General features: G+C 46.1%; 1 protein-coding gene across 2 annotated transcripts in view; it reads left to right on the forward strand.

Annotated features, from left to right (window-relative positions):
* The window catches only part of UNC5C (unc-5 netrin receptor C), a 369,634-nt gene that overhangs the window by 338,509 nt on the left and 3,788 nt on the right, over positions 1-27,337 (forward strand). For both annotated transcript variants that reach the window (XM_059665102.1, XM_059665093.1), the window contains 4 exons: positions 2,007-2,240; positions 16,856-17,005; positions 19,184-19,348; positions 26,412-26,590. In XM_059665102.1, coding sequence (XP_059521085.1) covers positions 2,007-2,240; positions 16,856-17,005; positions 19,184-19,348; positions 26,412-26,590 — 728 coding nt within the window. The remainder of the gene's footprint in view (positions 1-2,006; positions 2,241-16,855; positions 17,006-19,183; positions 19,349-26,411; positions 26,591-27,337) is intronic.

A 27,337-nucleotide genomic window follows, 5' to 3' on the forward strand; every position in this document is an offset into this window, starting at 1 on the left:
TTAACCAAATCTAACTTTAATTTAATTAAGCTTTAAATAATTTATCTCAAAAACATTCCAAAGTATTAGTTCAAATTCCACAATTATTGAACCCAAATTGCACAATTCTCTACACCATTACACTATGTCTGGGTAATGTGAATAATAATAATTTGAGTAATAATAAGAATAACATCAATACTAATAAAAGAAAGATGTGAAGAGAAGAGGACAGTCCTTATGCAAACACTTATATTTGGGACAGGGACGGGCACAGGGACATCTATATTCTTGACCATATCCTCCAGGAGGCTTCCTGTAACATGCCGTTATTAGGTGATGCCCGAGGCCGGTGTTCACGCTGCTACAGAAGGCAGCTGCTTTCCAGGTGTCCTTTCGGGCGGGAATGCACCTGGAGAGGGTGAGCTTTTCCCATTCAGGTTGAACTTCATCTTTGGGTACAGGTTCAGTTGAAGAAACAGTTTCATGGGTGCTATGAAAAGACCTGGAGCTCAGATGACGTTGCAAGGCCTAACTAAAAAACAGCCACCTCAGGGGGCTACTTCTTTCATATCTTTGTCCAGCCCCAGGGACTCAATTTACGTTGAAACATGCCTTCATTTTTTTGACAAATAACCATTTGCTCACCATCAGCCAGGCCCACTGAGACACAGTGGGAAGCAAAGTAGATATAATTCCTGCCTCTGTGGAGATGAATAGCCTAAATGCAGAGGGTGAGCTGTACCTGCACATGTATTTTATTTCTCCCACATGAAATTTTCTTTAAGTTTGAATTAATGAAAAGGACGATTTCACATAAAAATCTAAACTTCCAGTTTCTCTTGAAAAATTAAAGGCTGTATGCTCAGTAGCCCTAAGTTTATGCAAAGCTGCAAAGGGCTGAAGCCAAGTGGAGACTCAGCTCTTTAGACAGGCCTTTGCTCTGCTTTACCACAGTCTCCACCACTCCTTATTGTCTTCCTATTACCTTGATGCTTTGGGAAGCATGTGGAACTGTGACCCTTGGTTAATGATTCTATGCTTGCTCTTTCAGATAATTTCTGTTGCCTGTGTCATTTGGATAAATTTAAAACTGTATGACCCAGTGGTTGCGTGTCAACCTATGAATCAGGAAGTCACGGTTAGATTTCCGGTCAGGGCACATAGCTAGATTTCAGGCTCGATCCCCAGTAGGGGGCATATAATAGGCAGCCTATCAATGATTCTCTCTCATCATTAATGTTTCTAGCCCTCTCTCTCACTCCCTTCCTCTCTCTGAAATCAATAAAAACATATTTTTTAAAAAACTGATTGAGTTAGTAACTGTTTTCACAAAATTCATCACTTCCACTTATTTTTATTTCTTGCTAAATATTTTCAACATCTAAGGAAAGATTATTTAAAGGCTTACATGAAAAAAACACAGAAAATTGTCTTAAAGGCATGGAGTTGGCCATACTGTGCTTTCTGTAGAGTCCAGCTGGCCAAATTATTGAGGAAAAATAGTTGTTTTGCTTTAGAAAGTAATTGGCAGGTGAGTTTGGAAGAACACGGTAGAATAAAATTGCATGATTCCTTAAGTTTTCTAATTATTTTCAAACGCTAGATTTTTAGGAAAAAGAAAAAAAAATGACTGCTATAATTGCATTAAAATAAAATAGTACTTTTCGTCTCAAAAATATTTTGGAGATTAAAACATTAAATTCTCATAAACACATAATAAATGCAGCTACACTGAAAAAAAGATAGTTCATGAATTTGCTTTGGAATTTTATGTAGGTTCTCAAATCAAAACTTGCTAAATGAATGGCATCTAAATAAAGAATATAAGCAGTAAAGGCAAGGGAAGTAAGGAAGATAACAAAGACAGGTGGAAATAGAGGGATAATAAAGCCTGAGAAAGAAAAAAATAGAGTAGGGAAATTCATAAGCAAATTCAGGAGAAGAGGTCCTGCGGCCTCTACCACCATTGGTCGGCATCAGGGTCCTCCGTGCTCAGCCAGGGCCCCTTCCCTCTTGTCCCACAGGATGTGGTGGTGGTGGGAGAGGAAAACTTCACCACCCCCTGCTACATTCAGCTGGATGCAGAAGCCTGCCACCTCCTCACAGAGAACCTCAGCACCTACACCCTGGTCGGGCAGTCCATCACCAAAGGGGCCGCCAAGCGCCTGAAGCTGGCCATCTTCGGGCCACTCTGCTGCTCCTCTCTAGAGTACAGCGTCCGAGTCTACTGTCTGGATGACACCCAGGATGCCCTGAAGGTAAGTGGCTCCTGCCTGACCTGCCCTCTTCACCTTCACCCCAAAGGTTGGCTGTGCACACCTACAGAGTGTGTGTGTGTGTGTGTGTCTGCGCACCCCAGTGTGTGGACACAAGTGTTCAGCCTCAAAAGATGCATTTTTTTTTTAAAAAAATGAGACATTTCTCTAAGTCCAGGCTGATAAATGAGCTGTTTCCACTACACTGATCCCTCCCAAGGGCTACTTTTGTTTACCTTCCTTGATTTTCTTTAATGAAAAATTGAGAAGGGAGAATTTGGCAAGGAGACTTGTGGCTGGTAAATAATCTGCTTCCATGTTTATCTCAGCTGTGTTCTTCCTATAAAAGGAATTGGCATAATTGCTCACACTGTATGTTCCTCTTGTGTGCTACTGCATTTATATGCTTTCCCATTCTTTTTATGAGGACTGCAAGGGAGAGGGTTAGCATTTGACAACAGCCTGCTGCTTTGCAGAATAAATAAGCTTAATACCTGGTGCCATTATTGCCATTCATTTGATCCCATTTGAAGCTGTAAAGGATGTAGTAAGCGCCTTTGGAGAAGTTGCGATCTAAAAGGAGGAATAAAGGAAGCATGCCAGGGACTAGGAGACAAGTCAGAGTGTGATCAATACCATAGATGAGTGCAAAGTTCTGTGGAAATTCAAGAGAGGGAGGCATCATATTATTTTAAGGAAATATGAGAAGAAGCTAACATTCTATATTGGCCCTAAAGAAAATATGGTTTGACCAGCAATAATGGGGGAAAAATACGAGATTTCTAGGTGAAGGGAATAGCATGCAGAAACAGAGGGGACAGTGAATACTGATTCTGTTGGTGCATAGTAGAATGACAGATGGGAGTTTTATTGGGTGAACCGTGACTGCCCACTAGAGGAGTTGAGATTCAGTTTCTTGAGTCAATGGGACTCACTGGAGAAATTTAAACAGAAGAAAGACATGATTGGAAATAGATGTTAAAAATCTTAGTCTGTTGTCAGTGGAAAGATAGAGTCAAGTTAAGAAGAAAAGCATGGAAGACCTGGGTGACAACAGAGGCATGTGAAGAAGAGGGTAGGTGTGGAAGGCCCTGTTCAAGTAGCTCTTGCAGGACCTGCTAACGAACACCGAATGCGTGGCGCAAGCCTGCCTCAAGTCAGTAGCAAACCCAGGTGGTCGGTAGCAGCTCAGGGTGTGGATATGGTGCCTTTGCTTTGGGGGTATTGAGTTCAAAATAGGAATTAGATATCAGGACAAAAATGCCCACGGCATAGAAATATGGGTGTGGCTCTCTGAACAGAGTAAATCCTGAGATAGAGACTCAGGAACCAATTGTATATTGATAGTTGTCATTCATGGTGATAAAAGGTAATATCAAGGGAGACTAGAGGGAGAAAATAATAAAAATAATAAACATTACTGAGAACTTGCTATGTGTTGGACAAGTTTCTAAATATTTTTTATTAACCCACGTAATCTTCACAACAGCCTATAAGATAGCATTATCCCATTTTTATTTTTTTAAAATATATTTTACTGAGTTTTTACAGAAAGCAAGGGAGAGGGATAGAGATTTAGAAACATCGATGAGAGAGAAACATTGATCAGCTGCCTCCTGCACACCCCCTACTACGGATGTACCCACAACCAAGGTACATGCCCTTGACTGGAATCAAACCTGGGACCCTTCAGTCTCCAGGCTGCTGCTCTATCCACTGAGCCAAACCGGTTAGGGCTCATTATCCCATTTTTAAAAAGTGTAATCCAAGGCACAGAAAGGTTAAGTAAGTTGCTCTAGGTCACACAGCTATTGAGTGTAGAGTCCAAGCCTCACTCCCAGGCCTCTGGCAGCACTCTGGACTCTCCGATCCTAAAGTGGGTTTCTCAAAGGGCCACTTCCTTGTTTAAATGAGGCATGCAGCCCACAGGCCGCGAGTTTGACACGCCTGCCCTAGATCGTAGGCACCAAAGGGGAGCCCTGGCTTTGCAGGGAGGACGAATGGAAGCCTTCAAAGGAGCTTCTGAAGGATGAGCGCCCAGAGAAGGAAGACGAGAAGTGGAAGAAAAATGTGTCAAGTAAAGCAATTTTTCTGAAAAATCAGGGTATTTCCTTCTGGTGTTTCTATCCAGAGAGTATTTCTAGGTCATGAAGACTGAGTGTGGCAGGTTGGGTCCATGAAGAGAATGAGAGTCAGTCACTGGATATATTTTTGATGGTTGAGCCTGTAGGAGTTTCTGATGTTGAATAAATGATGTGAACACACAGCTCAAGTGTAAAGCCTCAGGTTATTTCTTTTATATTCTTTGCAAATGTGATACTTCTAAGGCTCTGTCAGGATAGAAATCATCCTAGGCTTAAATTCTTCTTAGGGAAAAGTGTATTTGTAGAGGAGTCGTGGGATCTGATTAAGGTGAATCTTTTTAATGATTCCAAGAAAAATCGTTGCAGAAGATCTACATCATACTTGAACTATTTGATACACGTATTGTGTATTCACACACATAGTTCTTACACTCAGGCACTCTTGACCTTTCTTCCCAACAGACACACACAAATCCATGCAAACAAAATAATAGTTCTATAAGTAATTTTGATTATTTTAATTAGTGGTCAACACCAAGAAAGACTGATGCACAGGTTTAAGCCGTGAAAACAACCCAAGAGCAGTTTGTGTTGTGGTCAGTGCTTTCCAAGTAGACATCTATAAATTCTCAGCATCTGGGGATCCAGCACTTAGCCTGAAACAAACATGAATAATGGATAAGGCGTCTTATACCTCATGGCCTTTGAATAGTGCAGAAATGCCAAAATCCTAGTTACAGGTGAGCGGTCTAAGTTGAGTAACTTAACAAGGAGACAATTTGTTCAGCCACAACCAAACTGGAATTGGAAACTGGGGGCCGATAAACTCAGAAAAAGGCCCTTCATTACCTCAGTTCTGCCTTTTTGGCACCCTGCCTGCCAGGGTTCCCTACCAGTCTCTCTACCATATCCCTACTTCTCTATTGTCTGCTATCCATAAACACTGTCTTTTGCAAATACCTCCTCCTTCTTTACCCCCCCTCCCCGCCCCCCACTTCTCACTTACACTCTTCCTAAATCTGTAGTTCTCTATCCTACACACATAGGAGCCAGGTGGGGAGCTTTAAAAAAGATTTGCTCTGGGATCCCAACCCAAAAGTTCTGATCTAATTGGCCTGGGTATTGGTTTTTGTTTGTACAGTATTTTTGATTTCTGCACTTCCTGGATAATTCCATTGTGCAGCCAAGATTCAGAACTATTATCCAAAACACTTTCACCGATCTTTTTGGAACTTCAACCCTATTAAGGACAAACTTTCCTACATCCTCAAATCATTCTCTCCCCTGTCCCTTTACCTGTTCACATTAACTGCAACATAACATTTCTCACAATCCCTACAGTCAGGACGACACCCTCTAACCACAGGACCAGGAGGGAAAAGTGCCAATACTTCTCACACCCCATGACCACTTCTGGGGCACCGCTGTATTTCAGGGACTAGTTCTCTGTTCTGTTATTATTTCTTCTGCTACTCTGTTATTCATTACCCATTTTAGTTCCTTGGTGCAGAATACCCTTAATATACTGGGTGGGGCAAAAGTAGGTTGTAATTTATAAGTAACAATGCAAGAGTACACTCTGTGTTTCCCATACTCACAACTGTGAACTTACTTCTGCCCCACCCTGTATATCCCCATGCTAGTAGTACCTGCCTTGTGTTGTTGTTTTTCTACCCATTTTATTCCCAGCATCCTCTCAGATTCAAAGTCACCACTTAATCACAGTTCCTTTGCCCATATTTATTCTAGTAGCTTTCACATCATCCCTTATTATCTATCCACCAGTGTAGACACACTCTAGATTTAATCCTCATTACAACCACACCCAGGCCTCCATTTATGAAGCTGCTCCTTTCTGACCACAATCACATGACCTTCCAGCTCTTATACACAAGGTGCAAGCAACTTCCCTCTGTTCTTAAGGAAGAACCCCCTCAACCTTTTGCAGTCTCCTGGTCCACAAATCCTTATCTGCTCATAGCCATATCCACAGGGAACTCACTCCCACTCTGAAATGTCTTACCATCTGGAACTGCTGCAGGTTTTTCTCATTTCCATAGCTAAAGAGGACCTCCACCAAACGAGCCTTCAACTTCTACTTCCAGGATGTTGAGTTGCTCTAAAAATTCATAAATTGCTAATTGAGTCTATTGTAATCTCAAGATATCTGCCCTAAGCTATGTTTCCCCCTGATTCTCCACAATCTTTTCCTTTATCATTCATATATATAGTTTTTAAAATATTTTATTGATTTGTTTTTTTAGAGAGAGAGGAAGAGAGAGGGACAGAGAGAGAAAAACACTGATGCCCCCTACCAGGGATCGAGTCCACAACCTGACATGTGCCCGGACCAGGAATCAAACCGGCAACCTTTTGGTGCACAGTATGATGCCCAACCAACTGAGCCACACAGGCCAGACCTCATTCGTCCCTCCTGGACACATCAGATTTCACAGAGCACTTCTTCTAAGTCTCTCCTGCTCTCTCCAAGTCCCTGATTTCAGCACAGCCCCTTTGTGTTTCACAAAGACTTAACTCCTATTGAGCCACCCAAGGGATGCTCCCTCAGCCTCAGCCGCTGTCCTTTACCCTTGAAACCTTTCATTTCAGCCTCTCCGCACCTAGTCTGGGCTCTGATGAAATGGAGCCCCGCTTCCTTGTTTGTGCTTTAATTCTCTCCTTCGTCTACCACCTGCACCTCCAGCACAGCAAATGCTGCCCCAAAGTGGGTCTCCCCAGACTTGATATTTTCTTACAGTTATGGCTGTGCACTGGGGATTCTTTCTGAATTGCAGAAACCCTCACAGAATGCTGGCCTAAGGCAGAATGGGGAGCCCAGTGGAGCTCTCCTTCTCAGGGCTAAGGACCCCACCGTCCAGAGAGCTGTTGGGAGAAGATGATTCTGGAGCTGAACATAGCCAGAATACGAATTTCCACTTATATTGTCCATGGGGATGGGGGTTGGAGGGACAAGACCACTGCATTAGTTTCAAGCAACCCTGCTGCATTCTTTTATCTTCCCACCCACCGCTTGCACTTCAGCAGCTTTCATAACAATTTCCTTGAGTTTTGTTAAGCCTGAGGGCAAAAATGATCACCTGAAACATAAAAGCTGCAATTTAGCAATTTGGAAGCACTGATGTAGAATTAGAATGCCGGCAGTGACTGCTGGAGGGAAAGGCAAGGCTGCTGGGAGACAAATGAATTCTTTCATACCCCTTTCACATGGGTTGTTGTTTTCCCCTGCTCACGTGCTCGAAAGAACTGTGACAGCCATGTGCAAGTTGAGTTCCTGGAAAGAGATGAAGATGCTGAGAATCCTGAGAGTTGTTTAGAACCAATTCCATAGAGGTCACATCTATTGAAAAGGTCGTATTGGGTGTTACTACAGCTTTCCTCTTTCCCTCCTGTTCAGGTGATTAAATTAAGGATATTGGTGTTTTTCATTTCATTATTTGCAAAGACTTAAATCCTAGTGATAATAAAGCAGAAATTAATAGAGAACAAGGTTATATTTGCAATAAGTTTAAAAACACTCCAGGAGAAACATTCATCTACGTGGAAATAAGTAATTTCTGCCCCCTTATCATAATGGCATAATTTATGAGATTTTTTTCTACATTAATAAAGGGGTTTATTCTGAACTCCGAGGTTCAGAACCTAAAAGAGGAATTATTTGCATATGATCTGGGCCGTCTGTGATGGTTATTGAATTTCTGGCAAATGTATATGCCTATGCGACACAAAGAAATGTGTATTAATATAGGCTGGCTTTCTTCATGTAGTCATTTGCCATGAGAAGACTCTTCTTTGCATTGCTCCGCTTTTCACATGCCCTACATTAGGCTACAGCTTTGGTACAGTAACTCTGTGAAATATCATATTTTGTTTAAAAAAATAGGAAAAAAATAAGAGAAATGCTGAAAATGAAAGCAAGTAGGAAATCCAGTTAAGGACTGTGTGACACTCAGTTTTGGGGCTGAATGGATAGACAGTCAGGGAGCCTGTAAAAGGTGTTATTGTTGCGCTGCCTCCGGGTGCCTCCGTCGTTGGTGTCCTTCTGATGCCCCCTCCGTGGCAAAACGTGACCCTACTAAACCCGGAGCACCTGCGGCCCTGTCTCTTCTCCCCCCGGCAAGGCCATCCCTCTATTGAATTGGCCTCATTAACCATATCTTTTCTTTCCATTTCCTCAAACAGCCTCAAAACTAACCTGATGTAATTTCAGGATCCTGGTCTCGGGAATGAAATGAATATATTCATACATGTAACACATATATTAGGTAACATCAACAAAAAATGCCTTAAAGGTTACAAATGTGTTTTCCCTGCTGAGCGTGTGGAAGGATGTGGCGTGAAGGAAAGGGTGCGTCAGGCTGGCTGGCTTCATTGGTTCTGCCACTCTCGGCTCTGTGGCTCTGGTCATCGAACTTGACCACTTTGGACGGTCATTTGATCGGCGTCAGGGACCCTTAGAAGATTCAAGGAGACCAAAGTCACTCAATTTCCTGGCACAAAATAGACACTGGATAACGGTAACTATCCTTAGGTGGGCAGTTCGATTATACTGGCGTTTCGAAGACAATGGCTCGATGAAAATATAACTCTAATTGCGATCTAATTGTGGAATGACTTCCAGGTTTGGTAGCAGGCTGGTGGGTCAGCCGTTCAGAGGCATGGATCATTCGGTGCCTCCAAATGTACTCACCTTTGTCATCTTCTCATGAGACTTGGCCCTGGCCCTCGCCCTAGCGTACATTCTAGAAATGGCCTGCCATTTTGAATACATTTTTTAAGAGATACAGAAAAGAGGGAAGATAAAATGGAAGTTGTGGTGGGCAGGCATCTCTTCAGTGCTCATATCAGGCAAAGATATCTACACACAGTGCTCAGGCGCTGTGACGTGTCCCCTTACATGGCGCAGGGACCTGGTAGGGCTCTCCCCTAGGGCCTCCAGGAAAGCAGGCTGCCCTCCAACACCATGGCTTTAGCTCCGTGGGAATCTGGGTCAGACTAACCTGCAGAAAGGAAGGTGATAAATGCATGTTTTTCCAAGGCTCTAAGGGTATGGCGATTTCTTACTGCGGAAACAGAAAATTAATTCAGAAACTTAAAAATGATGTGCTGAGGGTGAAAAGAAACACAAGATGACTTCAGAAATTCTAGAGCAGTGATGGCGAACCTCTGACACGCGAACTCATTTTTTTGGTTGATTTTTCTTTGTTAAATGGCATTTACAGTGGGGCCTTGACTTACAAGTGTCCCAACTAACGAGTTTTTTGAGATACCAGCTGTCTCTCGGCTGATTTTTTGCATTGAGTTGATAGAGTAATTTGAGTTAACGAGCTCCTTAATGAGCTCCTTAACAAACTCGGTCTCGGAACGAATTAAACTTGTAAGTCAAGGCCCCACTGTAAATATATAAAATAAATATCAAAAATATAAGTCTTTGTTTTACTATGGTTGCAAATATCAAAAAATGTCTATATGTGACACGGCACCAGAGTTAAGTTAGGGTTTTTCAAAATGCTGGCACGCCGAGCTCAAAAGGTTCGCCATCATTGTTCTAGAGCAACCTAAAAAGTCTTATTCCTGATACATAGACATGAGAATCATCTTTCCTCAGAAGTATGAGCAGAAGTGGACAAGTGACACGCCCACCTCCCTGAGCGCTACCCTTTGGCATTTTGTTGCACAAGCATCACAAGCCACCATGACCGAAATGGCTGGAAGGGGCAGCTTAAACCAAGCATCCGTGGCGGCGGCAGCTGTGGGAGCAGCAGTCAGAGTCCTGGAAACAGAGTGGCTTGCTGGGAAGGGTTTGCACGTGGTCACAAGAGCCCAGCCTTATTATTAGGGTGAAGTAGGGCAGAAAAACTCAGGGGGAGGGCAGAGCTCCCCCAGCGTGAGCAGTGGGAGAGAGAGTAGCATGCCCAGGCCTGATGCCAGCAGCGGTGAGGAGAGCCAGGTGGGGGAGGCCAGGCCGCTGACAGTCCGATGTCCCCGCGGCCAGCTCTGCAGCCAGAGGCCTGAGGCCAGAGGAGGATGGGCATGTGGGAGCTGAGAGCAGTGACCCTGGCAAGCTGGCGGGGAGCGGGAGGGAAGGATGGCGTTCTCTCTGGCCTCTGCTTTGGAAGAGTGCAGGCCCACAGCTGTGACAGCCACCGTGGTGCCAGCTTCATAGCAAAGACAGAAACCCCTCATCCCTGAACGACAAGGGCAGCTTTCAACACGGGATGGAAGAACGAATAGGAGCAAAGCAGGTTCCATAAAATCTGATGGGAGATGTGATGTTTTAAAAACACCAGCCAGCACAATCCTTGGAACTTGTTCTTTTGAGTTTAACAGGCGTGGCATGCTGAACAAACGTTTGCCAGTTTGTTCTTTGTGCCCCCAGAGCTTTGTGTCCATATGGCAGAAGCATGGGGAAGGTGGGCACAGGTCTGGAACGGCCCACCTCGGCCCTTGGTGCTTGGTCCAGAGCCCTAGACCAGACGTGGAGTGTGGGTTCCTCTCCAGGGAGCAGTACAGTCAGACCAAAACAGACCCCCCGGAGTGCCAGGCTGGCCGCGGTTTCATTCACTGCCCTTTGCGCTCCAGCTCTGGGTGGTATTACTGGTGGTTTGCCCACAGGAGCTGCCTCCACCTGCTCAGGTCCTGGCGCTGTCCCCAGGCTCCCTGGCAGCACTGAATGCGGCTGATTCAGGGCTCTGTGTTTCCGTCAAGAATAAAGAGTGTGCAGACGGATCTCATCCAGACAATACCGAGAAAGAAGCAAGGCACAACAAACAGCCTGACTTTAACCTCCTCCAGCCTTCTCTTGCAGACGAGATTTTAATGAGTAATGTGAGATTTAACCTTCATCATCGGCGTCTTCCTTTCTCTCCCGATAAGATTTCTAATAAGAAAGGGAAAGGAGTGGTAGGAGAGATGTGAGAGGGAAAACAAGACCCAGACATAGAAGGAAGCTAAAGACCAGATACCCAGAGGTAGGACGTTCATCTCTTGAGAAACTGGAAGCTAAGACAAGTGCCTTCAAGGGAGAGGAGGCGACACAATTCAGAGCAGTGATGCTGATGCGAGACAGGAGGCAATTCCTGGCAGGGGACGGTGGTCAGGGGATAAGTGTGAGCACACAGTGTGGAGGACAGAGCCAGGGCCCCAGCACCTCACAGGGTTTCTGGCATCAAGTCACTGCCCTGCGCTCAGGCAAAGTGGTCATGTTCTTAAGTACCGGCTTCATGAATCTCAGGGTAAGCAGCTCTGTCGCCTGGGGCTCTCATGGGCACTCAGGGAAACTGGCCGGGGCTGGGAAGGACCCGGAGGGGGAGGAAGAACAAGGGTGGCAGTGGAGCCCTAGCTGGTTTGGCTCCGTGGATAGAGCATCAGGCTGCGGACTGAAGGGTCCTGCGTTCTATTCCAGTCAAGGGCACATGCCCGGCTTGTGGGCTTCATCCCCAGTGTGGGGCGTGCAGGAGGCAGCCGATCAATGATTCTCTCTCTTCATTGATGTTTCTATCTCTCTCTCTCCCACTCCCTTCCTCTTTGAAATCAAGAAAAATATATTGAAATTTAAAAAAAGAGTGGCAGTGGAGGCGGATGCGGTCTAACCCAGGCAGAAATGCAGAGACGTTCTGGGTTAGGGGACCAGAGTGTTGGAGCTGTGGGGCTCCTCCCACGGGCCTGGGCCTTGCTCTGTCAGCCCCTAATGAGGGAAGAGCCTATCATCTCAGGGCCTGGGAGAGAGCGAGAGCGCTGGGGGTAGGCCAGAAGGGCTCCCTTTGTCCGTCCAGCCTTTTAAAACAGCTTGGATTTATTGTGGCTCTTAAGTGGCCCAGGCTAATGGCTCGACATGGATAATGTCTTGGTTTAATTGGTTATTGTGAAAGCTGCTTGTTTCTACTGTGGAATCTCTTGTCCCTGCCTTCCGTGCAATCCCTCATATAGCCCTCCACCAGGGCCTGTGCTGGGAGGCCCCTGCTCTGGGGACACAGCCAGCTCACTGGATCGCTCAGGCGCCCATGGGAACCAAGCTCTGACACACAGGGCCTGCTCCTGGTGACACTGTTCCGGGGCTTCTAGTGTGTGTTACTGTGAAGCGATGGGCTAGCAACACCTCTATTGATAACTAACCCCTGAGAGAGTCTTTTAAAAGTTAAGTTAGAGGGTGCAAATGGAGCTGACAAATCAGAAAGTGACCTCTCCTACAGAAGCAGAGCGAGCAGGTCAGAGCAACAGGTAGAGTCACCCAGAGCCAAGCAAGGCGCTGAGGTGGGGTGCTGCCAGGAGGGAGGACAACCTTGGCCAAGGAAGGTGGCATTGATATTTCTGAGAATAAAGAGCCTAGATGATCCTGATTCCTATTACCGCATTTCTTTCCAAGGTCATGAGATTTTTCTTAAGTCTTCCTAAATCTTTTGACCTTACATATATTTTGTTCTGATTCTCCTTTAAGGAGTATGGGATATCCTAATGGTTGGGATCCAAAGGTAGCCTGTGTTGGAGCTGGGCACTCTATGCTGGGGTTACATATTTATCTGTCAGTCTCCCGACCATGATCCCTGAGTGGCTTGAGGCAGGGACGCACCGGGACTTACTTGTCTGTGTGCCCCAGAGCCTGGCATGGTTCCTGGCAGAGCATGAGGCTTCATTGAAGTTGAATGAACGTGCCCAGGATGATTAAGGAAAGGAAAGCACTGAACTGTGACGCTGTATCTTACCGATTCAGACAACTGTTACTTTAATATTCTCTGACTTATCTGTGTCATATGTATAATAACCAAAATTTCATGCAGAAGGAATTTCGGAAATCAAGCTTTTTGAAATACAAGTTACAGTATTTTAAGTGGGATCGGCTATAAAATATCTGAAATTCTAATACTTAAACCATAACAATATGGAGTAAAAGCCTGATTAGCCCATCAAGGGGGCTTGCTTCTTCTGTCTTCCGACTCAAACATATATGGGATTTGCTGTCTGTGGCAAGTCATCTCCAACTCATGTATGGTTTTAGGTTATTTTAGTTGTCAAGGAGTTGTTTTATTTATTAATTATAATATCTTTAATTTCCACTTTAATATATTTAATTTGTGCTTTAGTTATCGTCTTTTCCTTTATTTTGTTGTTTCCTTGAGGTTGAACATCCTGAGTGTGATGATACCAGTTGTTACTTTTTAGGGGGAAAAGAAACACACACACACACACACACACACACACACACATTTAATTTCAGTTTCGTAGGAATCCTTTTAACTGAGTCATTTACACCTGGGCTGATTTCTCCCAAAGGTATGAGTGAAAGAACAGCTGACTAAGCCAGCAATCTCCAAAATGGAGTTTGCACACCCCAGGGGGGAAAACAGCATAAATTATCTGTGTTTGCCTTTGTTTGTGCTTTTATAATATACTAGAGGCCTGATGCACGAAATTTGTGCAAAGGCCTCGGCCCTCCCAGCCCCGGCTTTGTCTGGAAGGTCATCTGGAAGGATGTCTGGAAGGTCGTTTGGCTGCCCAGTCTCATTAGCATATTATGCTTTTATTAGTATAGATTAACATGTTGATGCTAATATAGGTATATGATTTATAAATAAACATAACGCTCAAAAAATGCATGCTCAGGATTTTGGGCTGATAGGCATAGGCAATCACATATGTTTAGAGACCTCTGCTCTGAGCATGGATGCTCTAAGCACGATGGGCAGTCTGTCGTTCACTGGGGTTCACATCCAATTGAAGGGGAGAAAAGGCAGGTTCCTCCAGCCCTGGGCAGCAGTATAGTGTCATTCCTGGTTGGTGGAGAGATGGAGAGCTTAGGAATATGGAAAGTGTGTGTTTTCTGGTCTCATTGTCTAAAATGGCACTTTCTTTATAGCATAGGGAATATAGTCAACACTAGTTTAACAACTATGTATGGTGCCAGGAAGGTACTAGACTTATGGGGGGGAGGGAGAATCCCTTTGTAAATTATATGAATGTCTAGCCACTATGCTGTACACCTGAAACTAATATAATATTCAATATCAACTGTCATTTTTTTAGAAAGAAGTAACTACAAAAATTAAATTAAAAATGTAATAAAATGGCACTTTACTTGGGACTTTCTCTCTAAAAAGGACTCAAGCTGGCCCAGTCCTTTTCTATGCTAAGAAGAACTCTTTACCATGACTGGAGGTCAATGCCAAAGCCAAGGACTGAGTCTTGGGCTGATGCCAGCCCAGACTTTGTGCTTAAAACGTGGCATTAGATTTCTTGACTTCAAGGTCATGGCCAATAGGCAATTTAGGGTGTGTTTTTTTTTTCCTGATTGTCCTTCCTGCCAAGAAAACTGACAATGCTCTCTATATCCTCTGCAATCTATGTTGATTGTAGGAATGGAGTGTGGATTATACATTGTTGGGTACAATTACCTCCCGGAATACAATGCATCTTTTTTCAGACATCCCAGGGAGATAATTTGGACATAATGAAGATCTATAGTAATCAGATAATTACTATCGATTGCTCTTTAGACGTCTTGATGAGGTAATTAGGGTCTACTGGAAAGAAGCTAGAACTGATTGATTGGCATGACTGTAATCTCAAAGATTTCTAATTATGTTTCTTTTCTTTTAATGGCTTATAAACAAACATCATTTTAGCTTTAGAATTTGTCAGGTGCCAGGTTCACTGGGAACATCAGCTTTCTCTATTATGCTAACTAGACACTGAGCATGAACATGATCAACATAAGCTCATTATAGTTGGCTGCTAAAGCAAAAGAAAGTGCAATTAACCCTCTCTTTTCTTATGCGTCTTCATTTCCACATGGCCAGCTTCTTATCCAGAATGGAGTGTGAAGTGCTGTAGGAGGAGGTCCAAGAGGAGCATGTGGTTCTGGGCTGGGTGGATCTGTGCAGCTACTGGGGTCCCTCAAGAGCCTGCCGAGCTGCAGGCACAGCGGAGCCAGGCACCATGACACAACATATGTGTCCGGGTGGCAACGGACTGGTTGGGGGCTGGCTGACTGCTCAGGCTCCTGTCACAAGTAATAGCTACTCATCAGCCAGAGAAGTTGAATAACCTCAGCGTCAATACTCTCAAGCAGCTGGACCATGCTGGTCTTTCCGTCAATGTGCTATTGCCTCATCTCTTCCATTAGACACTAATTAGGGGAGTCCCAGTCTGAGGCCATTTCAGACCCAGTCTGAAATCCTAACATTTCCTACGCCTTAGAGGACCTCTCAGCAGCTTGCCTTGTTCAGAATAGTGGCCTGGCTCAGAGAGGATGGATGCTGAGAACCGCTAAAGAAGCAGCTTAAAATGAGTTGTCTACATCTAATCAATGATGTTGGTGAGCCCTGCACTTACTGGACTGCAGTCTGGTTCCATAGTCACAATTCTCCTCTGTGACCCATGTGTGCTTGGTATCCTGGTAGGGGCCCAATACATGTGTGTGAAACGGCCTCTGTTATTGAACCCCATGTTTTCTATTGAAATCTCACCAAAGAAAAAAAATTACATTTTTCTAAAATCCGTTGTTTTCTTGAACTCCTGTTTAAAAAAAAAAAAAAAAAAAAAAGGTTGCAATGTACCTTGTATTTGTGTCACTAAAACTTTTAAAGCATGAGGGGTGCACAGCGAGCACAGGGTTGCTACAGACAGCAAAGGAGACCCAGGGTATTTTGTTCATTGATCACCTGTGGTTTGATGCTGTTTGGATAATTGCAGCTGTAGTGGAAATGCCCCATTAACTCCCATTAACCAGCTTGAGGGATGTAAGTACATATAGAATTTCTCTTCGTTTTACATCTTCATAGTATAAGTAAAGCTATATAGCATTTTTTATCAGCCACAGAAACTGAGATGTTCTTTTTAAAAGTTAAGCTAAGTAATTGTTTAGTTCAATTATGATACTGAGAAACCTTTCTAATCTACATCAGTATATTTTCCTCTAATAAGACATAGTGAACACAATTCATTCTTTTTGATAACTTGAAATCCTGCAATGAATTATTTTAAACAAAATTTTACTATTTTATTTCTGTAGGTATTGAAACTACAAAAGATTGAAAAAAATTCCCCAAACATTCCAAATTTTTGTTCATGAGCTGGTTTTACCAAGTCCAAGACACGGGTTTGTTTGCTAGTTACTTTCCCCTTTCCCTAAAAGTTCATTGAAAATCTACTTATCTATTTATATTTCCACCTATTTTTTCTTTTTCTGTTCTTTTTTTTTTTTCCATTTGAGGTTCTTATGGTTATTTTCCTGTATGTGAATAAGCAGTCCGCTTGTTCATCGGGAAGTGCACTCTGTAATGAATTTGCCCCCCACAGTGTGATTGCTGAGGCGGAGTTGATGGTCAGTAGGATCCAGTCACATACACACTGGCAGGGGCTTCAGCTGAAGGGCCTCCAGGCTGCAGCAGTGGAGGTCACATATTGCCCAAGATAGCAGGGTGGCGGGAAGGCGCAAGGAGGAAACACTCATTGGAGGAGAGAGCTGATGAAAGTGACACAATTCAGTAACTTGCTTTCATTTGGGCCATGTCATTACAGGAAGTTTTGCAGCTTGAGAGACAGATGGGAGGACAGCTCCTAGAAGAACCGAAGGCTCTTCATTTCAAAGGCAGCACCCACAACCTGCGCCTGTCCATTCACGATGTCGCCCATTCCCTCTGGAAGAGCAAATTGCTGGCTAAGTATCAGGTAAGGTGCCTAAGATGAGCTAAAGATTGGAGCCAACTCCATGAAGGAGGACTGCACTTATTAGACATAACATATTCCCTTTCCTGGCGTTAATCAGACATATATCAGCACTTGTTTCTCCAAAATAATTTAGGATCATTTAAATTTTTGAAAAATACTCTAGACATATTTGAAGGAATGCCTTTTTCTTAATTCTCCTTCAAATAATTGAACTATCATTGTTTTAGTGCTAGCAAATAAGACTTCCAAGTCCCTCATGACATTCTCAGGGTAAATGTTTACATTGGCTTGATTTTAAAAACTCTTGAAGGCATTCATAAGAGAAACAGAAGAACACTGTTATCCCTCATGACACAATTAGGCTTTGGCCTTGCTAGGAGAGTCCCTTTACTTTGAACACTTAGAAGAAACCCCAGTTTTGAAACTGAAATAGAATGTAAAATAAAACCTGGGCCCTGGCCAGTGTGGTTCAGTTGGTTGGGCACCATCCCCTGCACCAAGCGGTTGCTGGTTCGATTCCTGGTCAGGTCACATGCTCAGGTTGCAGGCTATTTCCCCAGTAGGGGGCGTGCAGGAGGCAGCCAATCAATGTTCTGCTCTCACATCAATGTTTCTCTTTCTCCCTCTCCTATCCTCCCTCTCTAAACATCAATAAAAATACTTTAAAACAATAAATAAAACCTAGTCAGGATTGTAGTAAATATTAGCATACTGATCCCAAGCCCCATTGTATGTTCCTGTGGAAAAAGCATAGGGACTCTTCAGAAGTTTGCCCCTCCTCCTCCGTCAGCCAGAGCTATCAGGAGACTCTGTGGCAGGATCTCTAGCCTCATTTCCAGTCCCGGAGATGCAGACACACCTCGATAAGCTGCGAAGACTGGTCTACATGCATGTAAATTCCATCCCATGCCAGCACTGCAACTGGACTGGTTGTGATTTCCTGGTATAAGTCAATGAATATACTAGAAGGAACGAAGGGGAGATTGTCCAGCTCCATTCGTATTCTCATATGTCTAACACTCACACGTACATGGTGGGAGACGAATGGATAGCAGTCTCGCGCTTTGATGGGGGTGCATGCCAGAGTCTTCTTTATCACTCAGCACTTGCTTGAGAGATCTGGCTTTTAACTTTCTCATTAAATCTCTTCCTTTACTTTCTTCTTCTCCCTAATTTGCAACTGCCATAAAAGTCCACAAGTCTTCCCCTTTTATGAACAATCTCCTTTGTATAATCGTAACGGGAAATCGTACGTTTCTAATAATGATTATCTGATATTAGTTCAACTAAGGCTGGCTGAATGCCTACGCTCAGCCAGACACTCATGCACTTTGGTTTACCTATCTAACGCCAGCTGGTGTTTGACTTAGGTATTCTTTTGCTTACTCTTTCGCAGATGAGGAGACTGAGGCATGGAAAGGTTAAGTAACTTGCCCCAAATCTCCAAGTAGGTGAGGGCAGTGTGTCCTCATTTGTACTTCATTCTCTGCCTTTAGCCACCTGTCCATCCATTTTTTACGTATCAACCTTTTCTTTCCTTTATTGAAACAGATTTTAGGATGGGCTCTGTAAGGGGGTCTAGACTTGTGAAAATGCAGGCACAGTGGAGCCCCAGTTAGAGGCTCAGTGCTTTTAGGCCAAGGGCTTTTCTGCGGCAGCTAACCGAGTCTACAGTTTCCAAGGACAGTACGCATTGCTTTCCCTCTGTCCTGTGCAGAGGGAGGATATGGGCATGAAAGGGACCTGGATCAGCCCATTGTCCTTTAGAGCTTCTTTGCTTTTCTGCAGAACACCACAGCAGGGCTTCCTTTTAATGAGCAACGACTGGAGTGTGCAGGTTTTATTTAATCCATTTACAATGGCTTCTTTTTTTTTTTTGTAAATGAGAGACAAGTGGCAGACTGTTTGGTATAGAGATTGTAGAGGCTGACTCCCTGGGTTCAAGTCTCAATTCTGCCACTTACTAGCTGTGGGGCTTTGGCTGTGAATTTAACATCTCTGGGCCTCAGCGTTTTCATTCGAAAAGCAGTTTGGGATGGATTTATAGAGAGGTAGGCCTGTTGTGATTAAATGAGGTAATATGTGTAATGCTGAGAAGAGTACTTGGCAACCCAATGTCTGATAGTTCACCTTTGGTATTAGTCACTCATTTGTGGTTAACACGTTGGTATCCTTTAGGAAATTCCTTTTTACCACATCTGGAGTGGGTCTCAAAGAAACCTCCACTGCACATTCACTCTGGAAAGATTCAGCCTGAACACGGTGGAGCTGGTCTGCAAACTGTGTGTGCGACAGGTGGAAGGAGAAGGGCAGATCTTCCAGCTCAACTGCACCGTCTCAGAGGTAAGAAGCTCCGAAATCCGGGGTCAGAATAACTGTGGGGAGGAGAGACAATGTGGAGTACAAAGGTATCTTGATACAGGCCACATAGGAAGTCCTTAAAAGCTTTCTATAGGTCCTATTTGTTAATAACATGATATTTTAATGAACACAGAGAGCTAGATACATCCTATATAATAAAAGGCTAATATGCAAATCGACCAAACAGTGGAACAACTGGTCACTATGATGTGCACTGACCGCCAGGGGACAGATGCTCAACACAGGAGCTGCCCCCTGGTGGTCAGTGCGCTCCTACAGGGGTGCGCCGCTCAACCAGAAGCTGGGCTCAAGTGCAGAGGCAGGAGAGGCCCCTACCACTGCAGCAGTGCTAAGCCGTCAGTTGGACATCCCCTAAGGGCTTCTGGACTGTGAGAGGGTGCAGGCTGGGCTAAGGAACCCCCCCCTCCCCAAGTACATGAATTTCATGCACCGGGCCTCTACTAAAGGAATAAAATAGGGAATCCTTTTTGAAAAACAAATCTTACTTTTATGACATAAATTGAAGGATCATGTTGAATGTTCTACAGCAGATCTGAGTCCCAAATATAAGGTTAATGTAAGTAATGTGCACATGGAGTAACTTTCCCCAAAGCATCCCTTGATGTGCTATATCCCCACCTTGGCCACCTCTCTTCCCTTCCCCCTTCTATCCCCCTCCCCCCAGTGCACGATCAGGGCAGGAAAGAGACACAGGAGGTTGGCCAACCAGGGAGGGACCGTGGGAGGGCTCTAGGGTATGTCCAGCCCATCTCGCTCAGTCCGGATTGGCCGGACTCCAGCAGCAAACTAACCTACCGGTTGGAGCCTCTGCCCCCTGGTGGTCAGTGCCCATCATAGCAAGCAGTTGAGCAGCCTTAGCATATCATTAGCATATTACACTTTGATTGGTTGAACAGCCGACTGGTCGAGCAAACACTTGGCATATTAGGATTTTATTATATAGGACTAGGGGCCCGGTGCACAAAATTCGTGCACTGGGTGTGTGTGTGGGGGGGAGTGTCCCTCAGCCCAGCCTGCCCCCTCTCACATACTGGGAGCCCTCAGGCGTTGATGTCAGAGGCATCAGGCCTGGGCTGGGGGCAGAACCAGTGATGGGGGGAAATGAGGGTCCCCTGCTGGGCAGGAGAGCGGGTTGGGGGCGAGTCGCCCTGCCAGCCTGCGTGATCGGGTCCCGGGCGACCACCGGCACTCACGCCCCCAACCCACTCTCGCGGGTTGGCGGCGTGAGTGCAGGCGGACGCTGCAGCCACCCCGCCAGCTCCCGTCCAGGTTTGCCAGCCGGATCGGGTCCCAGGCGACCGCTGGCACTCACGCCCCCTACCTGCTCTCGCGGGTTGGCGGCGTGAGTGCGGGCGGACGCCGCAGCCGCCTCGCCGGCCCGCGTCCGGGTCTACCCGCGGGATCAGGTCTCGGGCGACTGCTGGCACTCACACCCCCAACCCTCTCTCTGATGGCGCTGTACTATGCCATCAATATGAAAATTAGCCGCCATCTTTTTTGGTGGTTAACTGCCATCTTAGTTGGCAGTTAATTTGCATATCTCACTGATTAGCCAATGAAAAAGGTATCAGTCGTATGCCAATTACCATTTTTCTCTTTTATTAGTATAGGATAAGGTTCTATGTCAATTATACCTCAATAAAGATAATTATGAAAACAAAGAAAAGATGTCCCCTTCCCTATGGTAGGATAAGTGTTCCATAAATAAAAGTAAAATCTGCGGATTTCCCCCTAGTTGCCTCCCTTTGCCTTTCTCTGCTGTGATCCTCACTCAGTTCAGTTGGTCACTTTCCTAAGTCCCCACTACAGGGACAGCAACACACGCTGCTACGTGTAAGCAAGCACTCTGTATGGAAAGAGGGTGCCAGGAAGGGATTGGGGTCCCCTGGTCCCCTGGTCCCCGGGGTTGTGGTTTGCCAGTGGACACCCTGCTGGGAACAAAGGACGCAGAATAAGCAGAGTGATCAGAGGCAGCTCGCCCAGGGCCTGGCGGGGCTCCGTGTTGCGTACTGAGCCGCAGCGCCTGGAATCGTCGTATTTTAACACTACAGCGGACAGCGTGTGATTTAAAAGACGGCTTCTCCCTGGCTGTCTCGAGCGCAGTGAGGAATGAAATGTCAGGCGGTGCAGCAAGCCTGGCTCTGCACGTTGTATTTACAGACCGTCTTCCTCTGCCAGCCAGGGCGGGGAGCCTCAGCCTCCAGGACGCTCCATCCCTCTTCCCACAGCCTGCCCTGCGGTCATCATTTCCTCCTGGAGTTTCAGGAGACTTCTGACTCATAAACAACTTTAGTCACAGACCCCGTGACATTCATCAGGAAGGAGCTGGGTGTCAGGGTGCCATGGCAACCGCAGGGCCCTCCGCACAGCCCCGTCTCCCCGCGCACAGCACCACCCCTGCTGGCTCCGGAGGGTGTGTTCGCTTTCCGGGCCCAGCAGGTCTGCAAAGTTCAATAACCACCCATCCCCGGCGACAACAAAGGCTGCAGGATTTTGGAGGGGGCCGAGGAGGGCTGCCCCTTTGATGCTTGCTTTCTGTTCAGCGGGAAGGCTGGCTGTGTGATGAAAAGGTGGATCAGATGCGCAGAGAATGAGAGCGAGCCATGGAGGGCCCTTCCCCGCGAGGTCCGCCGCCCCCGCCCTCCGACGGAAGATGCAGTCCTGCATAGTGTGCTCACCACACCACGTAGGGACTTCCTTGTCAACGTGGAGGAAAAGACGATTTCTTTGGCAACATGGTGGCAGTCAGCTCAGACAGGCCAGCCCTCAGTCCCCTGGAAGGCCTGTGCCAGCCTGGTATCAGAGGGAGGGGCAGAAATGACCACAGTCAGATGACTTTGGGGATTAAAGGGCTCCATGCTGCTCTTATTTCTGGGTCACTGAGTCCCCCTGTTGTTAGCATTTGAATGCGGTGCAGGCGGCCCACCGAGGGGGGTGGGAGGAGTGTGGGGCTGGGTTCTGAGGTTGGGGAGTGAGCCTCAGCTCTGAGCAGTTTGCTCTGGAGGGCCTGAGCCCGGGATCCTCATCAAAAGCTCCGACAAGGGGTGCACTGTGACGGACAAACCATAACCAAGCAGAGGAAGGCTCCATTTGTGAGGTCTTTCTTCTCACAGGCCTCCTTCCTAGGGTCACCCGCAAGCTGGCAGGTGGACAGGGTTGCAGTGGCCATGTCCTGCCTCCCAAGCATGAGCTGACTTGCCAGGAATGTGCTTCTCATGCCTTCCCCTCCCCCTTCGCCCCCAGCCACCCACGTCTCCAGCCCCCGCCCCCCAGCAGTCATTTATAACAAGACATGGCCCTTGGCCTCTGCAGTCAGGCTGAGGACCCCTGCCGGCCAGGGAGGCCAGGCTGTGCTTGACATAGACCATGGTGATGTCAGGAGCCAGCAATTGTTCTTCTCCAAGTGCTTTGGCCAGACATTCCTTAACTGGAAACCAAGCCTGCAGTCTCGCAGACATGAAATTTAAGAATGAAAATGTCTGCCGGCTGGTGTGGCTCAGTGCTTGAACCAGGAGATCACTGTTGAATCCTAGTCAGGGCACTTGCCTGGGTTGAAGGCTCCATCCCCAGCTAGGGGGCTAGGTCCCCAGTAGGGGGCATGCACGAGGCAGCTGATAAATGATTCTCTCATCATTGATGTTTCTATCTCTCCCTCTCCCTTCCTCTCTGACAAGAGAAATAAATTTTTAAAAAAAAGAAGAATGAAAATGTTTGAAAAGTATGGGCATAAGTGAATGTCAAAATGTAAATGAGAAAAGTTTTCGTGTGTTTTTTTTAGAGGGATGGAGGAGTAATAACAGGGAAGCTGCCCATCACCACCAAGAGAGAAACATGCCTTCTTCAAGCCTTCCATTCAGTTTTAGCTATAGAGGAAGATCTTATAGCCCCTGTTAACTATTAAAACACAACACTTTTGTGTACACAGAGAATAAATAATATTTAAAATGTTCAAAGTAACATCACTCTGCTATAGCCCTCCCATCTATTGGCCTCTTCTGTTTTCTGCACTCTGTTCAAAGCGACCATTGGAAAGCCTGGGTTTCCTAGTGGACTTTAGGAAGAGTCAGAACTTGGGAGTGGAAAGTTGAATCTGCTGCGGACTGGGTGCTGAAAATGCGTGTCGTCACTCATAGCAGCTGTTTGGTTAATGGTGAGAAACCATATGCTTAACTAAGGGACTCACAACATCAAAGACAGATGGTACCCATATCACAAACGATTATTGTAATAAGCATTCTGTGAGTGTAAACTCCGCCTTTACCTGGAAGTGAAGGAAGAGCTAATAGGAACTGAATTTACTAGATGAACTTTAAATGGAACCGTAGAGGTATATTTTTCTTTTACCGCCAAGGCTGTTGTCAGCCATCTGATAAAAGAGACAAGACATTATGCCCTGTTGAGTTTGTTTCATCCACACAGAAGTAAACAGGCACAGTAGCCCGGACTAGAGACTCAGGCTGGAAGGTCCATGTGAAGTGGGGATGGTTCTCTATTCACTAGGGAAAGGCTGACGACATGGAGAGGTGAGCAGACCTTCCTGAGAGCCACGCCTTCCTGGCCCTGGCCTTTGCCCTCAGGATGTAGCAGTGAGAAGAGCCATACTCTTAGTCACATTTAGTTGGAAGGAAGCTCCACACACCACTCTGTGGGGTGGGCGTCTGCCAGAAACTGGCTTCAGACCCCTTCGTTACTAGGAAAAATATTTTCTTCCAGTTCAGCAAATATGAACTCAGTAGCTCCCATGTGCCGAGTATCACAGGAGTTCTGAGGATGACAAAAATACTCTCATCTCCAAGAAATTTGAGCAATCAAAGGAAGTAATATATAAATACAGCGAGCATGCATAGGCAGACTCCGAGGGCTGCAGAAGGGCTGGGGGAAGTGCTGTAGGTCTCCGGGTTGATGGGTGAATTTGCTCAGGGGAGGCTCAGGGGACATGGTTTTGGTCCAGACTTGAAGGGGTTTGCCTGGCGGAGATTATCTTAAAAGAGGTGCTAGGGACAGGGAGTGATCCAATCTGAGGAAAGTTTGAGTCACATCAAGGCAACCTGAGAAAGACTAGAGTGTCAGGTGGCGGGAGCACCTGGGCATGGGGCCCTTCCATCATGTCAGGCCTAGCTCTGCACTTTCCAGGCAGCACCTCTGGGACCTCATACCAGCTGACCAGGTAGATGGTGCTGATACCCCTAACTGCCTGATTAAAAGTTGGGGCTCCGTGTGGCAGGAGGGGCATGTAGTGCTTCTCAATGAGGGGGTGGAGAAGCATCAGCTTGGCACTTTCTGAAGATGAGTGTGGCAGACAGGATGGGGGGCAGGTAAGCAGGAGGAAGCTCCTGTGACCAACAGCAAGAAGAGTCTTTGGAGATAGCGCTGTGCAAAGCAGACCCCTCCCTGCAAGAACTGAGCCTCCAGGGAGGCACAGTCAGGGTGTGGTTGTATTTGAGGGACATGGTGGGTTTCCTCCTGGACGCTGATGTTATTGTCCACACAAGAAGCAAGCAGGAACTCCATGTGGCGGGTGGCTGTAAGCTGTGGAAATACCATGTGCTTTCTCTGCACCTTCCCCTCCCCAACCCGGACATACATCAGACATACATCGTTTTATGCCTAATGTCAGTTTGGGCACTTGGATTCGGACATCCCCACCATAAAGCCATCGATAAACGCCAAGCGCTCTCAGACAACGCTTCTGGTTCCCTTCATTGGAGCCCGGTGTCCTTGCGGACAGGAGCCCTCTCTCCTCACAGTCCCTTGGGAGGAGCTCCGTGCCAGAGGAAGGGAAAGAATTGTGGGTCATGTTTTCATTCAGGGATTCCAACTCCCATTGTTGCTTCTGTGTTTCCTACCAGTCTTTTAAAATCCTGGCATGTGCTGCTGGAGTTAACACAAAGGAGCAAATGAAATCCTGGGAGTCTCCATTTGCCAAGGTTTGGGTTTTGAAGCCAAACACTGTGATGGCAGCCAACACCACTGTATTACCACACACAAAAAAATGTGTTTAGCTCTGATGTGCATATGCACCCTGTGCAGTGGGATTACACAAGCTTAGCAGTGACTACTGGCTGCTGATCCCGGAATGCAGGTTGCACCGTCAGTCAACACTGGGACCCAGACAGCAGCCAGCCCCGTGCATGGGAGCAGCAAGGTGTGGGTGCTCTGGGCAGTGGCGGCACTGACCCGGCACCGAGCCCTGCAAGACACCGGAGTCTCCTTGATGGTTGGAGCTGTGTGTGTCTCGTCTATCCTCCAGCAACTCATTATGTACCCCAAGGAGCTACCTGCTTTAGAAAAAGAGAGAGAGGTGACATTTAAAGTAGATTAAGGAGATTTTCTTCCGTTATTGCTTTAATCGTTCCCAGGCAACATTTGCTTTTGCTTTTCCAACCGGCAGCAGATCAGAAAATGATTAGAGTTTCTCCTACAGATGAAATTCGGATTTTTGCATTTGTGCTGTTTTATGAGCTGAAACTATTTTAAAAGCCCATGTATGGTTCTCTCTACTAAAATTAGATTTAAACAAAATAAGGGTGCACGGCCATTGGAAGATGCCATTAGCAGCTTGCCCTATAGCAGTATATTGCGTTCACCATTTTCTTCAAAAAATGAGTCTTAATTTGGTATCATTTAGAGAAGAGCTGTGTTCCATTTCATTCAACAGAAGCAGCCAGAGCCGTCTCCTGCGGAGGTTAGAGCGAGAAGTTACTGGGGCATTTGCCTGGGGCTTCCCCGTCAGGGCCAGGCAGTCTCTTGAAGCTCTGAACTTGTGGCCTTCTGATCTCAGATCTGTTCAAGATCTGTTCACTCATACATAATCCCAGGCCATGCAAAGTCAGCCCAACATGTACCTTTCCTCCCAGGCAGCTCGCAGATAGCTAATCATAACCCCCAGGCAGGAAGAAGCCATTCTTACTAGGAAGAACAGTGGCCCCCATCCTCTTGTTATTGCTCCAAAAGGCATTATGGTGACTGGGACTGCTTTTGTCTCCGGAAATAATGCTGTGTTGTCCCTGTGCCTGAACTACAGGAACCTACTGGCATCGACTTGCCTCTGCTGGACCCAGCGAGCACCATCACCACCCTGACAGGCCCCAGTGCTTTCAGCATCCCTCCCCCAATCCGGCAGAAGCTCTGCAGCAGCCTGGATGCCCCCCAGACAAGAGGTCATGACTGGAGGATGCTGGCGCACAAGCTAAGCCTGGACAGGTGGGTATGGCCAGAGCCAGGACTGGTTTCTGTTAGACATAAGGCTCCAGGCTGGCAACGGTTAGACATAGGGCGGTGTTCTTTTTCCCCCTCCATACACCTATTTACTTTCATTGTGCAAACAGGCATTATGCTTCTTCTCTGTATCTTGCAAACACATTGCTGAGAGACATTCTGGGCTTATCTGACATTTATAAGTGTCAGCTTTTGTGATTCACTCTGCAAAGCGGATAGGCTGAATCCCCCTAAGTAATATATCCACTCACTAAAGTAGTTATTGTTCTCCTTCTCCTATAGAGCAGGACCTCCAGCCGCATGAGTCACTAATATGCAAAACGCAGCATTGACATTCAGTTACATTACAGGAAGACCTCAGAGGCCTCTTCCTTGTAAAAGGTTGCCATCGCTACCAAGCGGGAGACACGGCATGACCTGTCAAAGATAGTCAGAGCCTTTTCTGGAGAGAAAACCTAAGTCTCTTGATTTTCTGTTTAGGATGTGACCCATACACATGTTGTCTCTTAAATTATCTTACTCAGAGTTGAGGTTAACAAAGTGAAACATTACATTTCCTGTCTGGGGCTGATCTAATTAAGTATGGGCTAGTTGTTTAGGATGGGTCACTGTAAAACACAGTTTCTCTCTCAAGCGGGACCTAGAGACTTAACAGGCAAATGGAGAGACAGAAGGGGTTGTAAAAAGTAAAGAGAAAATTGCCCGGCTGGTGTAGCTAAGTGGTTGAGTGTC

This window comes from Myotis daubentonii, chromosome 1, assembly GCF_963259705.1.
Source record: "Myotis daubentonii chromosome 1, mMyoDau2.1, whole genome shotgun sequence".
NCBI lineage: Eukaryota > Metazoa > Chordata > Mammalia > Chiroptera > Vespertilionidae > Myotis > Myotis daubentonii.